A 23,097-nucleotide genomic window follows, 5' to 3' on the forward strand; every position below is an offset into this window, starting at 1 on the left:
TCAGTTCTATCAAACACAAAATCATCATTGACATCAGAATTCTCTGTTGAACTGTCCTCGCCACTACCTTGCAATGCCTCCTGAATAGTTCGAACCTTTGACTCTGCTTCGTCAACCTCACGTTCCCTTACAAGCTTTTCCAAGTTTGCATCGAGAGCAGCTTTTTGACGTGTTAGCTCTTGCTCTTGTTCAGTATATTTTAACCGCACCTTTGCAGCTTCTAACTTTACTTGTTCCTTTACAAGCATTTCCGATGCATGTGAAGTGAAAGATTCTAGTGAACTTCGCCTTGTTTTAGTACTATGATAATCTAAATCAGACTTCTTCGAAACACGATAAGACTTGACACTACTTTTTCTTTCTTTTTTGACTGTTGGACTAGATTTCACACTGGCTTGCTTCGATAACTTCATAGCTGATGCTAATTGAGGATTCGACTTAACACTATTTTTCTTTTCTTTTTTGCTAACATTTGGATTATGTAAATGTTCGTCAATAATAGCAATGAAATTGTCCACTTTACTTTTCAATGATTGCACTATAAGACGGTGACCAGACTCCTCCTGATTGCTCTCTTTAGTGCGTGTACCTTGAAGAAACAATATGAAGCGAGTAGATTCCTGTGTGAAGGCGTAAAATCTGTCTATAACATCCTGACGAATTTGCCTCACTTGTTGTTGATCAGGCAAGTGGTTAACATCTATGCTGAATATATATGAATCGATGTCCCGCTTAAGTTTCCGTAGTTTGTCTAAATATTTTTCTGTCTGTAATGTGTATTGTTCTTGGCCTTTTGGGTTCAATTTCCTTTCTCGTTGAAAAGCCATTAAAGATCCTGGATCTGAACTCATGACTGGTTGTCTAGCTGATTGTCGCAGATTTTGTACTGTGCAGTCTTAAGGAAGACAAATCCAATATCGTAAATTATGTCTTTATTCATACACAGAACCTCCGGGGAGGGTACAAAACTGAAAAGATACAAAATAAAACAAATTACCATGTTTGCAAAACAATGGCAAAGTGTTACCTAAAAATTACAATTATGTCACTAACTGATAGCCATAACTTGTAAACCATAGAAAACTGCATGTGAATGATCCAACAGTTACCTACATGTAGATAAACATTTATAAAACCTTACAAACAAAAGATATCTTCATACACACAAACATTTATGATATAAATCTATTCTAATCAATGTGAAGTAAAAAATGTAAAAAACTGTACGTTCATTAAATGACACAAATGGCGTTCCATAGAAATAGTTTCTTCAAACAAACTGAGTAATGCAGATTTAAAATCAAAAATTTAATGGGCAAAGTTAGACCAGATAGTTTAATTATCTTAACTTATACATGAATACTCAAAATAAGCAGTTAACGGGAGTTACAAGGATGTAAACAAATACCGGTCAAAATGCACACAATTCACCACTTCACACAAAAAATACAAAAATTACAGAAAGATCACTTATCCGGTGATCAGCAAAGTTCATAATACAAGTAATAAAAACTTACTCTGTGGTATCAGCACCATTATAAAGGAAATAAAATGAATTTCTGTAGTGAAACTTTTGAAACACATTTGGCGGAAATAAAAAATCAATACATATCGACTAATAAAAAACCAAACAGTGCGGATACGCACAACAATCCGGGAGTCAGCACACACTTAATTTCTTGATCAGGTTTGCGACTTTTATTCTAGGTAAACTTAGTCATGATAGTAGTCCCAAATCATGTATATAGTCACACCAACTATTTTTTTTTTAACTCAAATTATCATTGGTTTGATACATTTTTATTTATATTCCAAACTCATGCAAACAATGTGTAGTCTTAAATGTTATGAATTTGAAACTACAAGAAGAAGTTACAACAATGTTTCATTTGTATGGCCCCGCAACGAAGTTGTCGGTGCCATAAAGTTTTACCCTTGTCCGTCATTCCGCCGTAATTCCGTCATTCTGTCTTTCCGCAAGCGGCAACAAATAAAGGCAACAGTAGTATACCGCTGTTCAAAACTCATAAATCCATGGACAAAAAACAAAATCGGGGTAACAAACTAAAACTGAGGGAAACGCATTAAATATAAGAGGAGAACAACGACACAACATTAAAATGTAACACACACACACACACACAGAAACGGACTAAGCATAAGAAAAAATCCTATGAGAATAACAAATATAACATCAAAACCAAAAACATGAATTTGGGATAGATAAGTACCGTGACACGTCTTATAGTAATGTGAATTCACACTCAAAAATAAAAGAAAACAAACGACACAACGGAAAAACAACGTTAAAATGTAACACACACAGAAACGAACTATAATATAACAATGGCCATATTCCTGACTTGGTACAGGACATTTTTAAAGGAAAAATGGTGGGTTGAACCTGGTTTTGTGGCATGCCAAACCTCCCTCTTTTATAGCCATGTGAAATATAACATTAAAATGACAACACAATATTACAGGACTACAATATAAATAAATAGGAGAACACAATTGACAAAGAAATACACGAATAATAGCTAACAAAAGGCACCAAGTTTAAAATTTTTAATACGCCAGAAGTGCATTTTGTCCATACAAGACTTACTAGTGACGCCCAGATACAAAAGTTTGAAAGCCGAAACAAGTACAAAGTTGAACAGCATCGAGGACCAAAAGTTCAAAAAAGTTGTGCCAAAAACGGCCAGGGTTTTCTGTTAGGTACCAGAACATCCCTATTATTTAGAATAATTTATACTTTTGCAAACAGTAAATTTTATAAAATGACTATACAAAAGATGTACATGATAAAACTGAAGTATTAACTAATTACAGGAAACAACCGAAATACATTACATAACCCGACAAAATGCAACACATCCGAATAAGTTAAAACCTCAACGCCAAGTGACGTCATATTAGAAATTGTAAAAAATGACAAAAAAATGACGTCACATTTCACAAACCATTATACAGAGGTTTTTTTCTGAACGCCTTCAGATATTGAAGATTTTTGGTATGTGAGTTAACCATGATGAGTTACAGATCAAGTTTAAGTTTCGTTCCACCCCGTTAATTTTTGCCGAAATTACGGGCTTTGGACTTTGATAAATTGTTGAAAATCACAGTTAGACGGACAATCTAATTAAAAACCAATCTCTCATGCTCCCGTTTTCTGATATGTCGCTTGGGCGCGACATATCAGAAAACGGGAGCATGAGAGATTGGTTTTTAATTAGATTGTTAGACGGACTTTTTATCTAAACTCTTTCAGATATTGGGAAGATTTTTGGCATATGATTTAACCAAGATGAGTTACAGATAAAGTTTAAGTTTTGTTTTTTGCCGAAATTACGGCCTATGGACTTTGATAAATTGTTTAAAATCACAGATCTACGGATTTTTTTTCTAAATGCTTTCAGATATTGGGCTGATTTTTTGGTATGTGTGTTTTTTATGATGAGTTACAGATCAAGTTTAAGTTTCGTTCCGCTCGGCTAATTTTTGCTGTAATTTCGGGCTTTGGACTTTGATAAATTTTTGAAAATCACAGTTATATATGGACCTTTTTTCTAAATGCTTTCAGATATTGGGCTGATTTTTGGTATGTGAGCTAACTATGATGAGTTACAGATCAAGTTTAAGTTTCGTTCCGCTCCGCTAACTTTTGCCAAAATTAAGGATTTACAACTTTGAAAATTGTTGAAAATCACATAAATATGGACATTTTTCTATACGCCTCCAGATTTTGACTGCTGATTTTTTATATGTGAGTCTACCATCATGTTTGTGTCCACATGTGTTATTGAAATTGCAGATTTTCCAATTTTTTTAGACACATCTAGTTTATTTTATAATCATGAATTATATTTATTTGATCACTTTTACTATGTTTCTATCACATATACATATACTTCGATGCACTGAGTATTGTTGTCTGTTTGATTAACGTCCAGTGACAAATATCCCATAAGTTTTTGGCCAAAAAAAAACAAACTTAAAAACAAATCGTTTATAGATGATTAGTGCGTTGACAAAGCTGAATGGGTTGAAAGTTTGATCTGAAACAGTATAACGACGACTATATGTTGAATAGGAGCACAAGCTTTGGCATTGCAATCCCCAAAGGAGTTGTCAAACGGGTCTTTCACCTCGCAGAGATCTTGACAATTTCCTAACACGAGTCATCAATTGATTTCCAGTGTTGACGACTCGTAGCAGTCAAAAGTCAAGTCACATCCCCGTGTCAGGAGTGGATAATTTACGCGTCTGTTACCCTCCATGAGTCAAATGGTCTCATCTTGGCTAATGAATCAAGATTTAACTTTGTGTCTACTTGAGGTGAGAATAATGCTTATTCTGCAGACTTTATCAAAACGCTTTGACATATTTTTCAATTATATCTGAAGATAAGTCGACTCAAACGGGAGTTTCTCGCTACATTGAAGACCCATTGGTGGCCTTCGGTTGTTGTCTGCTCTATGGTCGGGTTGTTGCCGCTTTGACACATTCCCCATTTCCTTTCCCAATTTTATCAACTATATGTATGCATAAAACTTTTAAAAAGCTATGTTGAATCTGAGATATACATTAATGAGATAGCAACCAAACTACAATAAAAATAAAAGAAATATAGATAGTTAGTTAACAAATAGTCGCCAACAACGACAAGTGCCTTTACAATATGTGAAGCATGTTAACTATGAATATTCTAAAACGCCTCACCAAAGAAAGAATTAGAACTTTGTGATGCCATACTAAAGTATGAATGTCTTTTAAATTACAGGTAAAATTGAATCAAAATGTTATAAGCAAAACAGACATAACTGTGAACATAGACGGATACAAAGGTTTTGGGGTGGAGTCGGGTGACATGAACTCCCTGAGGTTAGCAAAATGATGCACTATATAGAATACATGTATAATTAAATTTTGATTAATTTAACATTTAGTCTATCACTAATGATATACTGACCATTCTATTCTATAGTTGAAATTTATTAAAGCGAAAAAGTATTTAATGTTAAATAAGAGTTCCAACAGGGTTTGGATTATACTAAATTGCTGTATAGTCTATATATTAACTCTTTATAAAGTGGCTCTTGTTGTTTAACTTGTGTTTTAATGTGTAACGAATTTTTTTAGATTTTTTAATGAAACATTTGTCGTGTCTCGTCTTGTCTATAGTTCCGATACAATTCATTAACCTAAAGGCAATACAATTACTAAATTATCTATGGGCCGCTAATTACTTATGTTGGGTAATTTTATGTGTAGGTGTGAAAATGAAGAAATATTTTTCAATTTAAACGTTTTTTGTTCTTTAATTAAATAAATTGACATTTGAAATGTTTAAAAGTTACTGTAATGCCAGAACCTAAACAATTTGTCATCTTTCTGATCATTATTGAGATCCTACATCTTATACTCCACCCTCACCAATTTCCTTCAAAATTTGACCTTTTAACCACAACATGTTTTGAAATTTAAACCCTAGTATTCTTAAAAAAAAAACCCACACAAATCGGACCATAAACTACCCATGAACCGCAATGTCATGGTTCGAAAACCTAAAACGGTTCTTAATTTTATAAATTCAACTTGTTTAAACAAGCGGGTTTTCTTCCGAAGTACAAAAAGTGGTTGTACTTCTGGCAAAATACAACAACAAAAAAAACGTTGCCAAAGTCAGGACTATTTAAATGCCAAAATGATATTATTTCGCGAACACATGTTTCTTGAAAAAAAATAGATTTGTTAAGCCCATTCGTTACTCAAAAAGCGAAATGGAATTATCTGTAAAAAAGTCCTCTCATGCTTTTTTCAAAATTCTGTTTTTCTTTATTCTATTTTAGCTGAGTTTCGGGAGGGTCACAAATATCCCTATTTGGGTATCTTTTATGACTGTCTTTTATGTATTTTTGTTTGTTTTTGTTTTATTCTATTTTTATTTTTAGCGGGTTGTTGTAGTTTGGTTTTTTACAGCCTGAGCCATAGTATTGAATGTGATTGTTCTTTCACTTGTTAACTAAGTCGTGACTTTGTATGCTAAAATAAATTGTTAATTAGTGTTATTCACCTTTGTTAATATTTTGTCCGCCAGGTAAATTATTGATGTGGACGTCACTATGGAAATTGACCTTTCAACTTATCAGAAGAAGTATTGATATTTTTCATTGGTCATTGTTATACGATTCAACCAATCAAATACACCGTAACAAATACACAAGTTTGATGTTTCATTAGCAACAACAGCATATTGGTTAGAAACTGAAAGCATTCGCATAATACATTAACCGAGTGCAATAGACAAGCAGATTTTAGGTAAGCTCAAAAATTTTCAATGACCCTTTATTCAGAATAAGACAGTTAAGTTAAATATTTTTATAGACATTGATTCATACACCTTGAAAATTAATTTACACCACCTGGCACCAGACTCATCGATTTATTCATTGCTCTTGACGTCTTGGTGTTGACAGATAAACATTGTCTTATTTGTATACCGATTTTCAACACAGATGTTCTTTTTTTCTAAATGCAGTTAATTATATGAATAAAAAAGGCAATGCTTCCAAGTCGTACCAACAATAGTCAAAATGTAAAGTTATAAGAACTTAACCCTAACCCTGAGTCTCACTATCTACATAATCTACATGATTCATGAATGTACATCTCATCATGAATTTAAACACCTTATTGCTATTCGTCTGTGATTACTGGATTCCTGTAAAATTTCATAATAGAAAGTATCTGACACAACGATGAAAAGTGATAGTTGTATCATACTTGTATGACGTCGGTACCTTGAATGACCGAATAACACTTGAAATTTTAATATTAGCACATATTTGTGACTTTTAAACATTGATTAATAAATAATAATATATTATCGATGTATTTTATAACTTACAAATGATTTGCAGAAAGCAGATAAGTTCATTAAAAACTTTTAAAATTTAATGTGTACATCGAACGATGGCGGCCACGGAAATCACAATGGCTGCCATGTACGATGTACACACTAAATTTAGAATGATTTTTATGAACTCTTTTTGCTTTCTTTAAATCATTTTTAAGTTATAAAATATATCGATAATATATTATTATATAATAATCAATGTTTAAAAGTCACAAATATGTGCTAATATTATAATTTCAAGTGTTATTCGGTCATTACAAGTGTTATTCGGATAATAACAGTGTTATTCGGTCATTCGTGTTACCCGTATGACGTCAATAATTCAAGAGGCGCATATTCTGTGTCAAGTGGCATAGATTTCCAAATAGCAGTGTGGTCTATAAGCAAATATCTTGTAATCTGCTGAAAAAATATTTATTAAATTTGAGACAAAAAACAGGCGTCTGGTATTAGCTTTAAAAAATGTATTCCATTTATTAATAAGACAATAAAACTTTTTTAGTTTATCTTCATAGATGATCTATTTTGAATTTCCTGTGAACAAGTTAAACAACTACATATAATGTATGTCAATTTTTATATAATATATTTAATTTTACAATGTTATGTAAAATACTGTATGTTGTATCAATTATATATGTTATGTGTATATGCCCCCCTGGGGACCTAATTTGGATTTTTTTTTTTATCTTATCTTATAATTTTAGGCAAAATGGCAACAGAACTAAGATCCACAACTCGGTATCAGCCACCAGATTGGTTTACAAGTAACTACACAATCTCAACCAATGCTGAGAGGCAGAGAGATGCATCTGGTCAAGTTCGTCAGGAAAGCAGATTTCTCAGGAATGAAACTGATAACCAAACAAAATGGGATCAACATTCCAATAATGTACGGCTTGGAGACCGAGTAGATAATATCAGGACATGGAAAGAAATCTTAGAAAAGACATTAGCTGATATTGATAAAGAAATTGCTGACCTTTCAGAAGCAAAAGAACTTACAGAAGAATCTTTGGAAGCTAAAAATTTGCCAACAGATGTTGCAATTGAATGTCTAACATTAAGAGAAGGAAGACAACATATTGATGTAGTTCAAGATGAAGTAGAAAACCAGTTACATAAGGTAAATAAACTCTCCATGTTTGGTACATACAATGTAAACAAATTTTTTTCATTATAAAATTGAATTGAATATGGGTAAAACGTCTTATTGTTCATCAAATTAAAAACTTAGTAGGACGTCTGTACCTTGAATATAATGTGTAAAACATTGTGATCTTTTAGTTTCATCAGAGATATATATACATGTAGATTATCTTTTGAGAATGATAATTAATGCTTGCATATTTATATGAAAAAAAATTACATTATTAATACATGAATAGAAATTACAATACCGATATGTTTTGTAGGAAGTTGAAGTAATTGATGGTATCAAGAAAGCACTACAGTCAAGGATTGGAGATGCATTTGAACAATTGTGTTTACTGCAAGAGGCTCGTCAACAGATACAGGCTGATTTACAAGATAAAAATATTGCACTTGGTATTGATATTGACCAGTATAATTTAACAGATAGATCATCTAACATCAGTTTCAAACCAGATTCACTCCGGGTTCCAAAAGGGTAAGATTACAGGGCTGACATAATATATAAATTGATTTATCTGACATCTATTTTGTGTGGTACATGTTTCCATAGGAAATTTAAGTAGAAAATTGCTGTTTTTAAGTCATCAAATACCAAAAACTATGTTTTTTTTTAAACATATTGAAAAAAACATACATTGCTGTATTGGTTCATGGAAGTTTTGATGCAATTATAAAACAATTCAACATTGTTTTTTCTTTTATTTTGATTACCAATTTAAAGTATAAATGTATATCACTCAAGATATAAACAATTTGCATCATTTCTGATGACACATTATCTAGTAAGTGGATTTTCCACTTTTACATAAAAATGCATTGTTTCTTGTACATTTTTATTAATTCTCTCAAATGAATGTCTTTATCACAAGATGTCTCTGTTTTCATAGACTAAATACATCCTACATGTATCTAAATGGTGTTTATTTTGTTATTTTGGTATTCTTAGACTTTGTTAGAATATGTTGAAGACTAAATGTACATAATACACTGTATTTCAAGTTAACATGAAATACCTGTTTAATAAATATTTTCATGCAGACAATGGCAGTTACTTGCATCTTTTCTTTTATTATATAATATTTGAAAGTGCTATTCTAGTTGAATGTAGTCTCATACATGTAGACAACTACTTTAGATACTTTTTTTTATTCAATTAAAGCCAACTTAGACATATTATATGTATTTTATTTTTTTTTATTGTAGAAGCACAACTCCACAACAGTGGGAAGACTTCTCCAGATATAACAAAGATCGTGCTGAAGCAGAAATGAAATCATCAACTCGTCTACGTGAGGCAATCCATCACACACTCCAACAAACTGCCAATGATTTAGAAGCCCAGAAAATTGCAACAGAATATGCATACAGAAGAAGGATCCACGAATTTGAGAGGGCAAAGGATGAACTGGATTGGCAAAAGAAAAATGTAAGAGTATTTGTAATTTAATTCGTTCAAACTCACATAAATATTCATAAACAAAATTTTAGCATGATGAAGAGTTCATGATTTATGAAAGCTGACTGATTTATCATGTAGTTCATAGAATCATAGGATGTAGAATTCAATTTGAAACATAAGTTGCTGAAATATCTGAAAGTAGCAAACTTTTGAAAACATGATGCAAAATCCATGAACATGCATGTTTTCATGACAAAATGTATTATTTTAATTTAAAAAAATATTGCTATGTTTTTTATGTAACACAATAGTTGAGTTGTAAACATTAACTTTTAGACTGAGGAAGAAATTGCTGAACTTGAAAATGATATCCGAGGTATTGAAGAGAAGATTCGTGCTAAGGATGCACCAATGAAACTTGCCCAGACTCGCCTGGAGAACAGGACATACCGTCCAAATGTAGAATTATGTAGAGATGCTCCACAGTATGGTCTTACTGATGAAGTTAAACAATTAGAGGCAACAAAGAGAGCTCTGGAAGAAAAATGTAAACAAGCAAAGTAAGTCTCATTTTATATATTTAAGTATTCACTTATAAACATTAGCATGTATATAAACTAAATTATTCACTATTTTTGTCAATACACAGGGTTAAAGTAGCATTAAACTTTCGCATGTATACAACTAAATTATTCACTATTTCTTCAATACATAGTGTTAAAAATTCTATTAAACTTTTTTTGTCTAAGGTTGGTTACCAATTTTATTTACTTACAAGGACCTTATTCTTTGATTGATCTTATTCTTTCTAGATTTACCTAACTCTCTAAAAGTCTTTTGAAACATGCTTATATGTCTTGTAATCGTAATTCACTCATTCAAAATATAAATTTGATATTTGAACAATACTTTATGTGAGATTTATTTATTTTCAGACATGCACTTGATGGTTTGGAGAACAATCTTCACAGAATCAATGACGATCTAGCCCTCAAGATTAATTCATTAAACCTTGATAACAGATGTATGGATGTCCGTAAAAAACTTCAAGTTAAACCACAATCTGAACTAGAAAGAAATTTAACACTTACTGGAATGCAGCGTCAAAAATCAGCAGTTCTAGCATAAACAATCAAGAGAGCTCAAGTTTTTTTAACAGTATTTATTGACAGATGTTCAAAAATGTCCGTCCATGCTATGGATTTGTTTCTTTTATCATTATTTGTTCATTACTTGTATCGTTTATGTATATCTGAAATTTGTTATTACACTTACAAATTAGTCTTTCACGGTATGTGTGTTTGTTCATTGTGATTGCATCTTTACAAATATATTTTCTTATCAGCTTTCTTTTAGTTTTTGAACACTGACAATTTTTAACTTTTAAAAGTTTATGAACTGTTTTTTTATATTATATCGGAAAGATCATGCCAATTTAATAGATTAAAGATTTAAAATAAAAAGTCTGTGAGTGCTTAAAAGTAAATCAATATATATGAAATATATGAACAATAAATTTGTTTTTATCTTGAATCAAAAATCTGTGTCCTTATTCTGTTATTTGAGAAGGTATCACAAAGTTTTTCAATGTAATTATTTACTAATATAATACAACAAAGACATGGATTCAATATTTTCTTTTATCAACCTAAAAAATTGCAAAAGCTTAGTAGTAAAAAAAAATAGTAAACCATAATACGTCCTGTAAACAGGCGTATAAAAACATTCAGAAAACTAAAAGTTGCATCTCAATCTCCATGGCAACATGTGATAGATAACATCATTAATACAGAATCCGTTCAATTTTCGTTGCTTCTATGAAAGGAAATTATTTTATACTTGGTGTGCAGCTTTATAATTTTGAGTTTAGCTAGTAATCAAGTTTTACATCTGCGATGTACCCATTTCATGTTTGTGGATAGTTTGAAATTTTGCAACACTCATTGTAAAAGGATTTTTTTCAAGTTTTCTCGTCTCTTGAAGGAAATGATTTAATATTTGATCTGCAGCTTGATTATGTTGAGTTGTTGTGAGTAAGCAAATTTTACCTCTATTGTGTAGCCATTTCCTGTTTGTCAAAAGTTTGAAATTTAATTGCACAACACACACTTCAGCAAAAAACTTAAAGCAAATGTTGAAAAGCTAAATCAAAATGAACTTGCTAAAGAAAACAGCATATTTTGAAAAGCTTAATCAAAATAAACTCACTGAAAAAAAACAGCATATTTTCTAAGACATGCAATCATTCACATCAAATAGTAAGCTCACACACCATTATCTTCAAAAAATGTGATGTCTTTATCCAATTACAAAGGTGTTGACCCAGACCTGGTATCAGGCTTGTTTGATTCGTCTTAGGTTGCAATGCAGTAATTGACACTCAGAATAGTTTCCCCATCCTTTTTTTTTAACAATTTAGTCTTACTGTTTGTGTCATACATATGTGTAAAAGCATCATTGTTGGTACAAAATAATTTAAAAAGAGGGTTGAAAATGTCATAAATGACTTCATAATTTAGTAACAAGAGTGCGCACGCTGAAATGTCTCGCCTTCTTTACTAATCATTGATATTATGTTGATAGTCCTAAATATAAAGCTTTATTACAACTGTCAACATTAACCAAGAAAACTAAACATTGATCAAAGAACCATGAAAATGAGGTCAAGGTCAGATGAACCATGCCAGGCAGACATGTACAGCTAACAATTCTCCCATAAAACAAATATAGTTGACCTATTGCTTGTAAATTACGAAAAACAGACCAAAATACTTAACACTTAGCAATGAACCATGAAAATGAGGTCAAGGTCAATTAAAAACTGCGGGACTGACATATAGCTCATAAAATATTTCCATAAACCAAATATAGTTGACCTATTGCATATACTATTAGAAAAATATACCAAAACTCAAAAACTTAACTTTGACCACTGAACCATGAAAATGAGGTCAAGGTCAGATGACACCTTACAATCATTCCATACACCAAATATAGTAGACCTATTGCATATAGTATATGAAAAATAGACCAAAACTCAAAAACTTAACTATAACCACTGAACCATGAAACTGAGGTCAGGGTCAGATGACTCCTGTCAGTTGGACATGAACACCTTACAGTCCTTCCATACACCAAGTATACTAGACCTACTGCTTATGGACGACCACCAAAACTTAACCTTGTTCACTGATCCATGAAATGAGGTCGAGGTCAAGTGAAAACTGTCTGACAGGCATAAGGACCTTGCAAGGTAAGCACATACCAAATATAGTTATCCTATTACTTTTAATAAGAGAGAATTTAGCATTACAAAAAATCTTAACTTTTTTTTCAAGTAGTCACTGAACCATGAAAATGAGGTCAAGGACATTTGACATGTGAAAAAACTTGAAACATTGAAAATTGGTTAGAAATAATTTAATTGATAGTTACTGGCCCCCGACCTACATGAGCAGTGAGTAGAAACAGATGTCTAATTGATATGTGCTGATAGTAATGCAATTTAAAAGAAAATATCAGTGATTTAACATAAGACGTTCCAATCAAACTTACTTAAGCAGAAAAGTCTTACAAATTGATAGTGACCTAAGGGGCATGGACTCGAAATAGTCATCAGTCTGTAAAGTACTAATAGTAATGCAATTTCATACAAAATATCATTGATCTATCGAAAGAGTTAAAAAAAAATATTAGCAGAAAACTTAGCAATAATTGATGACAACTAAATTGATGGAAAAGCAATATATATGTCTCACCTTCTTGCGACTTTCATCTGTGATTTTTTGCAATTTTGGATCTTGCCACTTATCATGAAGCATAACAGAGAAACAGCAAAGACTGGTTGTCTCAAATTCAGAATAATGTATCTTGGTGTGGTGTGATATTTTTCTGCAGATTATTACCTTGTGAATTAGCACATTAAAATCTAGCCCATCATGTTAGTCTAGTACAACGCAGGTTTAATATTCATATTACATTAATATGTTCCTGGAATATGTATTCAATTTGCTGATAGATGTTGAGCATCCATCCATCATCATCATCATCACCCATGTATCACTAGATGCTGGACATGGTTGGGGAACACAATAACAACAAACAATGACATTTAATCATTTAATGCAAAATGACATTCATTACCACATATCATTCATATTGATAACAAACCATTCTTCCTTATATGGTTAAATACACAATCATTCATAGAAATGCAACAACAAGGAGCATATGAACAGAAATATATTTGTACAGAATTCACATTTTCTGTAAAAAAAAAAAATCAAATATAAACTTTTCAATGTTTCTCCCTTATTAGAACAAACAAGCCTGTGATGATTAAAAGTGCCAAAAATGGTTGATAAAAAAAATCTTCAAAAAACATAGTGAGCAAAAGTATACATTGTTTTCTTGCAATGATTAAGGTTATGTGTGTCCCACTTAACATGAAATGTAATTATCATTTGTTAAGTGGCTTGATTTCAGTTAAAAGAATGTGTATATCTTCTGAAAAATATATTTTCAAGATTTTAAGCAATAACATGCACTTGTATGTTAAAAGAGGCATCATTTGATTTAAGGTAGCACAATACAAAAGCAACTAAATTTTATCAAAATTTCATTTTCAGCTGATTTTGTTACTTCTTAATATTCCAAAACCACAGAAGAAAAAATTATTTACATATCTTGCACTGTTAATGAGTTTTGATGATAATTAGTTTTATAAACAAATGCACGTGTCTGACTGATACAAGATAAAAACTTTGTGGTTAATCAATAGAATCATTTGATAGCTTTATGACCACTGACCAGCAATAAAATAACAGTTATGAAAAAGAGGTGGATTAGGGATTTATGGAAAAATGAAGTTATTGAATTCTAAATAAAATACATTTCTTTATTGGAGCTGCCAGGAGGAAAAAAACCCAACTATTTGGAGATATAGAGGGAATCAAAATATAAATGTACAGATATTAAACAAATATAATTGTACAACAATTAATGTTTCTGATGTTTATACTAGAATTTCGTAAGGAGAATGTTGAAATATGAATTCTTTTTAAAAGAAAATACAAATTGAATATTTCATTATCAAACTGCAAAAATGAAAAAAATATATTTTGTGTAAAACACCATATTGTCATTGTATACAATTACAATTTTAGAAATCCCCCATATGAATCCTCTAGACTGACCAACTGATCATTTTGTGTACACATGCATAACTTACTTTTTGTAACAATGCAAAAATCAAAACATATTATTTTATGTACTAAATGAATAAAATCCATATTGAAGAAAGTAAATGCAATGTGTAATTAAACTTCTGAGATCATTAATAGTAAAGGTTTATCATGGTGGGCGGAGTTTTGACCATATCTGTAGCAACTGACTTCCAGCAAGGTCACTAATGATATAACATCTCCCGCCAGATCTGATTTTTGTTGCATAGGGTGTGCATTTTCTTTATTTATTTAGAATTGCTGAAATGGAATGCTTTCTTACTGGTCAAAACCTAATTGATTTATGATTAAAGGCCAATCCTGAAGTATCCCCATGGTACATGTGTGAATTATATTGAAGTTAATGGGGTACAAGTAGGAAAATTCTTATTTATTCAATTGTGACACATTCATTTTTGTCATGAAAATGTAGTTTTAAATGTAATTAGCTCCTAGATGGGTGCCCCTATATGCATGATTTTCACACATGTTGTTCCTTGACCAGTTATCTTCAAAACTGTGTCTCAGATTTCCAAAAACATCAATAGAACAAATTTTATACCCAATTAAATTTAGTGATCTCTTATGAATTGAGGTTGCAAACTTCATTGGAGGTTTATGAGAGAATGAAATACAATAGGAAAAATCTGAGACACGGTTTTGGAGGTCAAACTCTGTTGTACAAGAATCTATAAAATATTTTGGGATGCTATACATAACAAAGAAGCTAATTTCATTCAAGTGTGGACATCACAATATAGCAACTAATTACATAACAATTAATTATGTAATAATTATGTCATAATGAAATTATCACAATTTGAAAGATCTTTCTTCTTTCTTTTGTTACCTCATTTATAAAATTCAAAGTTGAAATGAAGAAATGACATCAGTTTACAGTTGTCTGATTGGGGGTGAAAAAATCTTTGTATTGTGCTACCTTAACAAAATCTCTTTTCTTTACTTCTAGATATCACAGAAAGTAAAATCAGACAACATTTATACTTTTCTTCTTTTACTGTAGAATATGCTTCACATTTTCTTGTAAAATGTCTGTATCAATGAACAATCAATTAGCACTAATATTTCAACAACCTCTCTGATTTACTTCAAAATCTCTTGAATTACCAAAACAAGAAACAAACAAAAATGTGAAATCGTTTAGAATTTTTACTTCAATATACATTTGTTATTAATTTAGACCAATTTTTTATATTGCACATGAGAAAATTATTAAATTCAGGAGTTTCAGAACTTTCATAAATATTTTGTATCAGTCATAATATTTTTCATCAATCATGTATTGCTGATTCAAATGACATAATAACGAATGTTAAGAAATAATTTTCAGGCATAATCATTATGATGATTTCAAAAATTTTATAACTTAAACACCCATGCTTAATAGTTTGACGCACATAGTAAAGTAACAGTATATAACTAGGATCAGTACATGTTTGGAGATCTGAACATGCCTCCTCTACTGCCTCTAGCTCCACCTCGTGTACTACGTGGAACAGGACTCCTGCCTCGCTGACTAAACTGTCCTCTACCTCTCTGTTGATTATGACTTTGATATGGAGGCTGCCCTCGCCGAGGTGGGCGTGAACGGAATGCCTGACCAGTATGACCTGTTTGTGTTCTTATGGCAGCACCAGCTTCCCATACAATTGGCTGTATCTTTGGTTTTTCTAAGGAGAAACAAATGGAATACTTTAGTCAAACTGCATGATTTTAAAAGGTCGTTTATTAGTATTTTTACCATTTTTATCAACAGATATATTATTTCCACTAACTATTTGACTAATTCATTGTCTACCAATTATTTGTTATTTATCATGCAAATTTATGAATATGACATTACTTTAAATGGAATCCAAAAGTTGTCATGACCACAAATGAAATGTAGGTAATTACATTATTAATATATAAGATTCAAGATTTTATTTGAACACTCAGACACATATAAGACAATTATTACCTGACCTGCAAAAGACTGTTGTTCCTGATTAAATATTTATTCACTTAATATCTTATTAAACAAAGAAATAAGTTATCTGACTTATTCACTGCCCATATGTTGATGATTTTAACATATGTTTATCAAATTGGAATAAATATGTAGTAAATAATGCCTGAAAAAGTTCATCATGCAAAATTTCTTAAATAATATCATCATCAGCCACTACATCTTAATTTTTATTATTAAATAAAGATACAGTGTTTATTGGTCTGTTAAATTGCCTCCTTACAACAAAAGAGCAATAAAGAAATTGTTACGTTAAAAAAAATCCCTAACTATTGTCTGTGATAATTTATAGCATAATATATGGACTGTATCTTAACTTCTAGGTGTCTTTTTGTATTGGATTACTAACTCATTAACACATCTCTTACTCTTTAAAGGGTATATAAATGTTTACCATCTGATCTATCAGACGTGTCGTCTCTAGATGTACCATCTTGTTCTCCACAGTCAGCTGATGTTCCTGGCTGGCCATCTGTATCATCTACTCCTGAAATTATTGAAAAAAATCTTAAATTGATCATTTGAATGATGTCGGACTTGAATGCTAGTTGCAACTAAAACAATAGTTGTGGACAGGATGTGTGTAACCATCAATTATATTATAAAGATGTTTTCAGCTAGTATCTACCATCAACAATTTATCTATTTTTAAAATTTGTAAAATATCCATATTTTTTTTTTTTGCAATTTCCACAGGTACTTGGACATTATCAGGTAAATATTGGATAATTGTCCACACAACTCAGCTACCCGACATTTAAAAAAAATATTTGATTAACCAACATTGGTAATCTGAATTAATGTTGGACATTATAATTTTATAAATTTGGAAACAAATAAAGGAGTAGAGGCAATAAGGCCCTTATTTGGCCCAAAAATTACTGCAAATTTAAAAGTTATCATACATATTCTTAAATTACTGAAAACTCAACTAAGGTATAAGGTACTAATAAAAACAAAACAAATTTGACATCGAACAAATTACCATGGCAACAAATCATGACTTAATTTGCATATTTTGTTAAATTTCATGATTTTCCTTGTTTTTCTTATCAAATTTGAAGTATATTTTAGATTGAAAAAGTATGTGTGCACCCAAGAAACAACTTTATATTTGGTGAAATAAATTCTGAATTTTTCATCGTTTTTGTGAAAATAGTATACATTATGACCTAATTGTGACGTCATCAGATAATTTTTTTTATGTTTTTCATTTATATTTCTTGCCCCTATGCATTTCTAAACATTATGTGCCAATTTGAAATAGTTATCAAACATTTTATTTTCTTGGGCCCAAACTATGCCTTAATTACTCCTTTGTACAATAAGAGATAATATGCTACTTTAAAATTCAGAAATTTTTGTTAGCATTTATTTTTCAGATTTGTGAAGAATGAATAATAAGACCAGATTAATTATTGCCATTAAATAAAAATCTGCGTTCATATATATGAATCAGATATAGAAATATGAGTTTTTATTTTTGTGATTCTCACACAATAGCATAATTAGCATTCATAAAAACCTCAAAATAATTTCTGAATTACCAGGATGCAGTTTTTAAATTATTTACAATAAATAATTTTATAATCTTTTTACCTTGAGCATTGTCCCCTGTATCTGTCGAGTCTGGTTCTGTCTGTTCTTCTAAAATTCTATAAAATACACAAACAGATGACTAGTCAGACAGTCTAGCTATTTCTGGCCTAGTTTGAAGTGATAAAGGAGTAAATCCGGTAAGGGTCGATTTTGGCCTCAAATTTCAGGTTCATCTGACGAAAGATTTTGCACACTTTTTAAACACTTGTGTCTATTTCAGTTGATTCAATTAGTTTATGTGAAAGATTTTAACTGATATAGTCATTAAAAAACGCTCCGATTTAAGCTTAAATATGAAAAATCTATCAAGTATGCCAAAAAATGTCACTTTTCAGATGATTTTTGTCAAAAATGAAAGTAGCCGATCTGTGTTCATCCTCAACCTTTATATATGTTATGTATTATCATCAAATACAACTTACATTTCAATATTGAGAATGAACACGAATGCGGCCACTTTCATTTAAAACGGAAACCATCTAAAATTTAACTAAAATGCTAAAATTGTGAAGATTTCAGTAATTTAGCATGACTTAATGATGCTAGTACCCGATATTTGTCCATTGTATTGTCAAAAACAGCCCATATTTATGTAGCAGAAGCATTCTACTTTCCAATAAATAACTAAAAGTTTACATTTTAACAATTTTTAACCAGGTGCTCCGCAGGGCACAGCTTTATACGACCGCAGAGGTCGAACCCTGAACAGTTGGGGCAAGTATGGACAAAACATTCAAGCATGATACAGCTCTGAATTTGGATTGTGATCAAATTTTTGACATTACATGGTTTTTTTTTACACAAAACAAATGCCAAGATTTTACAAATCAATTAAAGATTTCTTCTTCAAACTTTTTAAATCTAAAATTAAATAGTTGACACAGCATAGGTTTCTGACACAGAATGAATGTGGTCTAATGAACTTAAAAGGTTTTTTTTGCCTTTGAGCAATTCACTATGCTGTTGAATATTAATCCTCTCAAAAAAATGTTTGAAGAAATTTTCTTTTTATTTATGAAATCTGAAATGAGAAAAATTTAACCCCCCCCTTTTTTTTCACATCCCCGTTTCCCTTTTTCAAAACTGATATCAATTCAAATTTCTAATGGAGCTTGCAACAATAACTACTCATTTAAATACATCATAAAATATTAAGATGTAAAAAAACTGCTTGTTATCACTGAATGGTAAAGATTATTTAAATTTATCAGTTGGTAGTAAAAAGTGTATATACATTGTATATTGTATATAACAAAGATTTAAGTTGATTCTGGACAAAGAAAGATAACTCCAATTAAAAAAAATTCTTGCTATTGCACAATATTGTGCAATAGGATATTTCTTGCTTACTATTCTGGACAAAGAAAGATAACTCTAATTAAAAAAAAATTTGCTATTTCACAATATTGTGCAATTAGATATTTCTTGCCATTGCACAATACTGTGCAATTGAAAAGACTTGCTATTGCACAATACTTAATATAATAATTTTAGATCCTGATTTGGACCAACTTGAAAACTGGGCCCATAATCAAAAATCTAAGTACATGTTTAGATTCAGCATATCAAAGAGGCCCAAGAATTCAATTTTTGTTAAAATCAAACTTAGTTTAATTTTGGACCCTTTGGACTTTAATGTAGAATTTGAAATTTGAAAACAGGACCAAAAATGAAGAATCTACATACACAGTTAGATTTGGCATATCAAAGAACCCCAAGGATTCAATTTTTGATGAAATCAAACAAAGTTTAATTTTGGACCCTTTGGACCTTAATGTAGACCAATTTGAAAACGGGACCAAAAGTTGAGAATCTACATATACAGTTAGATTCGGCATATCAAAGAACCCCAATTATTCAATTTTGATGAAATCAAACAAAGTTTAATTTTGGACCCTTTGGGCCCCTTTTTCCTAAACTGTTGGGACCAAAACTCCCAAAATCAATACCAACCTTCCTTTTATGGTCATAAGCCTTGTGTTTAAATTTCATAGATTTGTATTTACTTATACTAACGTTATGGTGCGAAAACCAAGAAAAATGCTTATTTGGGTCCCTTTTTGGCCCCTAATTCCTAAACTGTTGGGTCCTAAACTCCCAAAATCAATACCAACCTTCCTTTTGTGGTCATAAACCTTGTGTCAAAATTTCATAGATTTCTATTAACTTAAACTAAAGTTATGGTGCGAAAACCAAGAAAATGCTTATTTGGGCCCTTTTTGGCCCCTAATTCCTAAAATGTTGTGACCAAAACTCCCAAAATCAATACCAACCTTCCTTTTATGGTCATAAACCTTGTGTTAAAATTTCATAGATTTCTATTCACTTTTACTACAGTTAGAGTGCGAAAACTAAAAGTATTCGGACGCCGGACGACGACGACGACGACGCCGACGCCAACGTGATAGCAATATACGACGAAAATTTTTTCAAAATTTGCGGTCGTATAAAAACTGCTATATTTTGGGGCCAAAAAGGGGTCTTATTGGACCTACTCCTTTAAAGGCTTAATTAATACTGTTTAGTTTAACTTGAACTCAACTCTTTGTAACCCTTACTACAGTGCAACATTATTTCCAAAAGGGGTTCCTATTGACAATCTTTGAAATGAAGTTTTCAATTTCTATCAGTAACTGGTTCTAAGACCAGTAGTGGGTACAATCCATGGTTTAAATACAAATTCCTAACAGTTCAGAAGATAACACTTTTTTCTTGATATTTGTTTTTCTCCCAATAAACAGAAGTTCAACGATATTTTAACCAAACATCTCTTGATTTGTTTATCAACAGTGTTAAATAATTCAAAAATTTAGTGTTGCTTTTCTGTTCCAAGAGAAACGCCCTCACATGAATATTTTTGAAGACTTGTCTAGTGCAAGAAAAGCGTGCAATACATTTTTTTGTTGTTTTTTTTACCTTAAGGAAAATCTTAGAATTCTGGAACCTCTGGTACATGCAACTTTTATATTGGTATTAAAACATAAAATATTAGTTTATATCTTCAAAAGTTAATGAAAAGAAATTTATTTTGAACTCTTTTGGGCTCTTGCTGGTTTTTTTTTATAAAACAAACCCCTAAACCATTGAGGAAATCTTTTGTTACTCCATAGTTAGTACTGTTAATTTATTTGTTCTCATATACAAACCCTGTTACATCTTGTGTAGAATGACCCTCCTCTGTTCCTTGAGTAGATTCTGTGGCTGCCTGGCTGGCTGCTGCAGCTGCTGCCAAGGCTGACTCACTGATTGATACTAAAATATACAAGTATCACTGTATTCATCTAGATAGGTCAGAATTAAAGCTTATACATATAATTTACATTTTCACACAGGAAAACAAGGGTTGTGTATGTTTGGTTGTTTGTTTTTGGTGTTTCAACACCACTTTCAGCTACCTTGGCTGTCATGGAGGCAACTTTAAATGATGAAGGAATTTATAAAAGTTTTACAAATTTTCCTACTATTTTATTTGGACTCACATCAGACCACATGTTCAATTGTTAAAGTTAAGCAACCATATTTTTGATATTTTAAAACTGATGCATGATGTACCTATATCTCCTATTCATATGTATTGTACCTAAGAGAGAATTAGTCCAATTGTAAAATTAACTGTTGGAATAAATTGGAATAAATTCAAATATCTGATTATATATATTTTATCTTCTTGGTTAAAAATTTATATCCCATGATATATTTCCATCTTCTATGATACACACATTAATATCCCTAACTATATTTGATTCCACTGTAGACCTACCAGGAGCTGTGGTCCTCAGTGGAGTACTAGGTACACTTCTTCCACTACCCTCCTGTAACTGTGATAAGTCCATACGAGTATCATCCATTCCACAGGCTGAAAATAGAAAAAATAACCCTTACTTACTAAAAATTATACAACAGATACTCTAACTTACTCCAAAACAATTAATCTATTTGCAAAATTTCTGTTCACCAATCATTTAAGAATGCTAAAAACGGCTCAAAATCTGATATCTTATATTTCTTATCGTTCAATATTTTACCTGAACTATTAACTGATTGATTGATTAATTAACATGTATTATTATCATGTTTAAACAGACATTCATTCTTTTTCACCGAAACATCTACAGTTAACAAAAAAGTTATCACTTCAAAAACATATTTCTTTTACATTAAATAAACCCTTGTGCTGATTCTTATGTATACCAAACATTGATATATCTTTTTGATTACATTAAACTTCCTATCTTCATTACACGTTAAACAAACCTCTTTGTGATTCTAATTGAGCCAAGTCAGAATGACTCTCTGACGATGACAATCCGAATGTAAATCTCTGCTGTACCATTGGTGAACTGTAAAATAATTCAGCTTTTACTACCATAAATCACTGTTTTGTAAAATTCAACATTTTTAAGTATTTATGTGGTGTAAAAAAAAATAAAACAGGGTGGCAGCATTTTACAGTACATCTAGTTGGGATTTAAGCTCCAAATCTTTTCTCTTGGCAATCATATCTATTTGTAAAGAACACTTTGTCAGTGGTAAAGAAACCTTATACATAGCCAATTCAAAAGATTTTGGTAAAACATCTTTTCAAATGAGTTCATTTTAAACCTAAGCAAGACTTACCGGTAACGATACTGTCTTAGAGTACCTGTATGACTGTGTGTATAAATTTTAAAACTAATCGACATGTAAAATTCATGATTGCTTTTCTTCACAGTATCCTACAATGTTACACTACAGTATTAAGAGTGCACATATCATTCCACAGTATTAGGTT

The 23,097-nt window shown here is 31.1% G+C and overlaps 2 protein-coding genes and 1 long non-coding RNA gene across 4 annotated transcripts in view; 1 reads left to right on the plus strand and 2 right to left on the minus strand.

The window, feature by feature from the left end:
* Nucleotides 1–915: 915 nt before the first annotated feature.
* LOC143052737 (uncharacterized) lies at nucleotides 916–1,657 on the minus strand. Its single transcript, XR_012971220.1, has 2 exons — nucleotides 1,518–1,657; nucleotides 916–968 (listed from the first exon to the last, which is right to left on the minus strand). It is a non-coding gene; the product is annotated as an uncharacterized LOC143052737 (long non-coding RNA).
* A 4,539-nt stretch (nucleotides 1,658–6,196) lies between these two features.
* On the plus strand, nucleotides 6,197–11,016 carry LOC143052743 (tektin-2-like). The gene is made up of 6 exons (XM_076225852.1): nucleotides 6,197–6,324; nucleotides 7,630–8,048; nucleotides 8,338–8,552; nucleotides 9,281–9,503; nucleotides 9,813–10,036; nucleotides 10,412–11,016. The coding sequence occupies exons 2-6, from the start codon at nucleotides 7,635–7,637 to the stop codon at nucleotides 10,602–10,604; spliced, it is 1,269 nt and encodes a 422-aa protein (XP_076081967.1). The 5' UTR covers nucleotides 6,197–6,324; nucleotides 7,630–7,634; the 3' UTR covers nucleotides 10,605–11,016.
* Nucleotides 11,017–13,581: 2,565 nt separating this feature from the next.
* The window catches only part of LOC143052752 (nucleoprotein TPR-like), an 87,733-nt gene continuing 78,217 nt past the window's right edge, over nucleotides 13,582–23,097 (minus strand). For both annotated transcript variants that reach the window (XM_076225869.1, XM_076225862.1), the window contains exons 57-62: nucleotides 22,581–22,666; nucleotides 22,087–22,182; nucleotides 21,473–21,578; nucleotides 18,327–18,382; nucleotides 17,122–17,214; nucleotides 13,582–16,389 (exon numbers count right to left, since the gene is read on the minus strand). In XM_076225869.1, the coding sequence (XP_076081984.1) occupies nucleotides 16,145–16,389; nucleotides 17,122–17,214; nucleotides 18,327–18,382; nucleotides 21,473–21,578; nucleotides 22,087–22,182; nucleotides 22,581–22,666 (682 nt within the window). In that variant the 3' untranslated portion in view covers nucleotides 13,582–16,144. The remainder of the gene's footprint in view (nucleotides 16,390–17,121; nucleotides 17,215–18,326; nucleotides 18,383–21,472; nucleotides 21,579–22,086; nucleotides 22,183–22,580; nucleotides 22,667–23,097) is intronic.

This window comes from Mytilus galloprovincialis, chromosome 1, assembly GCF_965363235.1.
Source record: "Mytilus galloprovincialis chromosome 1, xbMytGall1.hap1.1, whole genome shotgun sequence".
In the NCBI taxonomy this organism is placed as follows: domain Eukaryota; kingdom Metazoa; phylum Mollusca; class Bivalvia; order Mytilida; family Mytilidae; genus Mytilus; species Mytilus galloprovincialis.

Coding starts and splice junctions, on each gene's coding strand:
- LOC143052743 (XM_076225852.1), top strand. CDS start 7,635: ATGGCAACAGAACTAAGATCCACAACTCGGTATCAGCCACCAGATTGG. Junction 8,049..8,337: donor TAGAAAACCAGTTACATAAG/GTAAATAAACTC, acceptor TATGTTTTGTAG/GAAGTTGAAGTAATTGATGG. Junction 10,037..10,411: donor GAAAAATGTAAACAAGCAAA/GTAAGTCTCATT, acceptor ATTTATTTTCAG/ACATGCACTTGATGGTTTGG.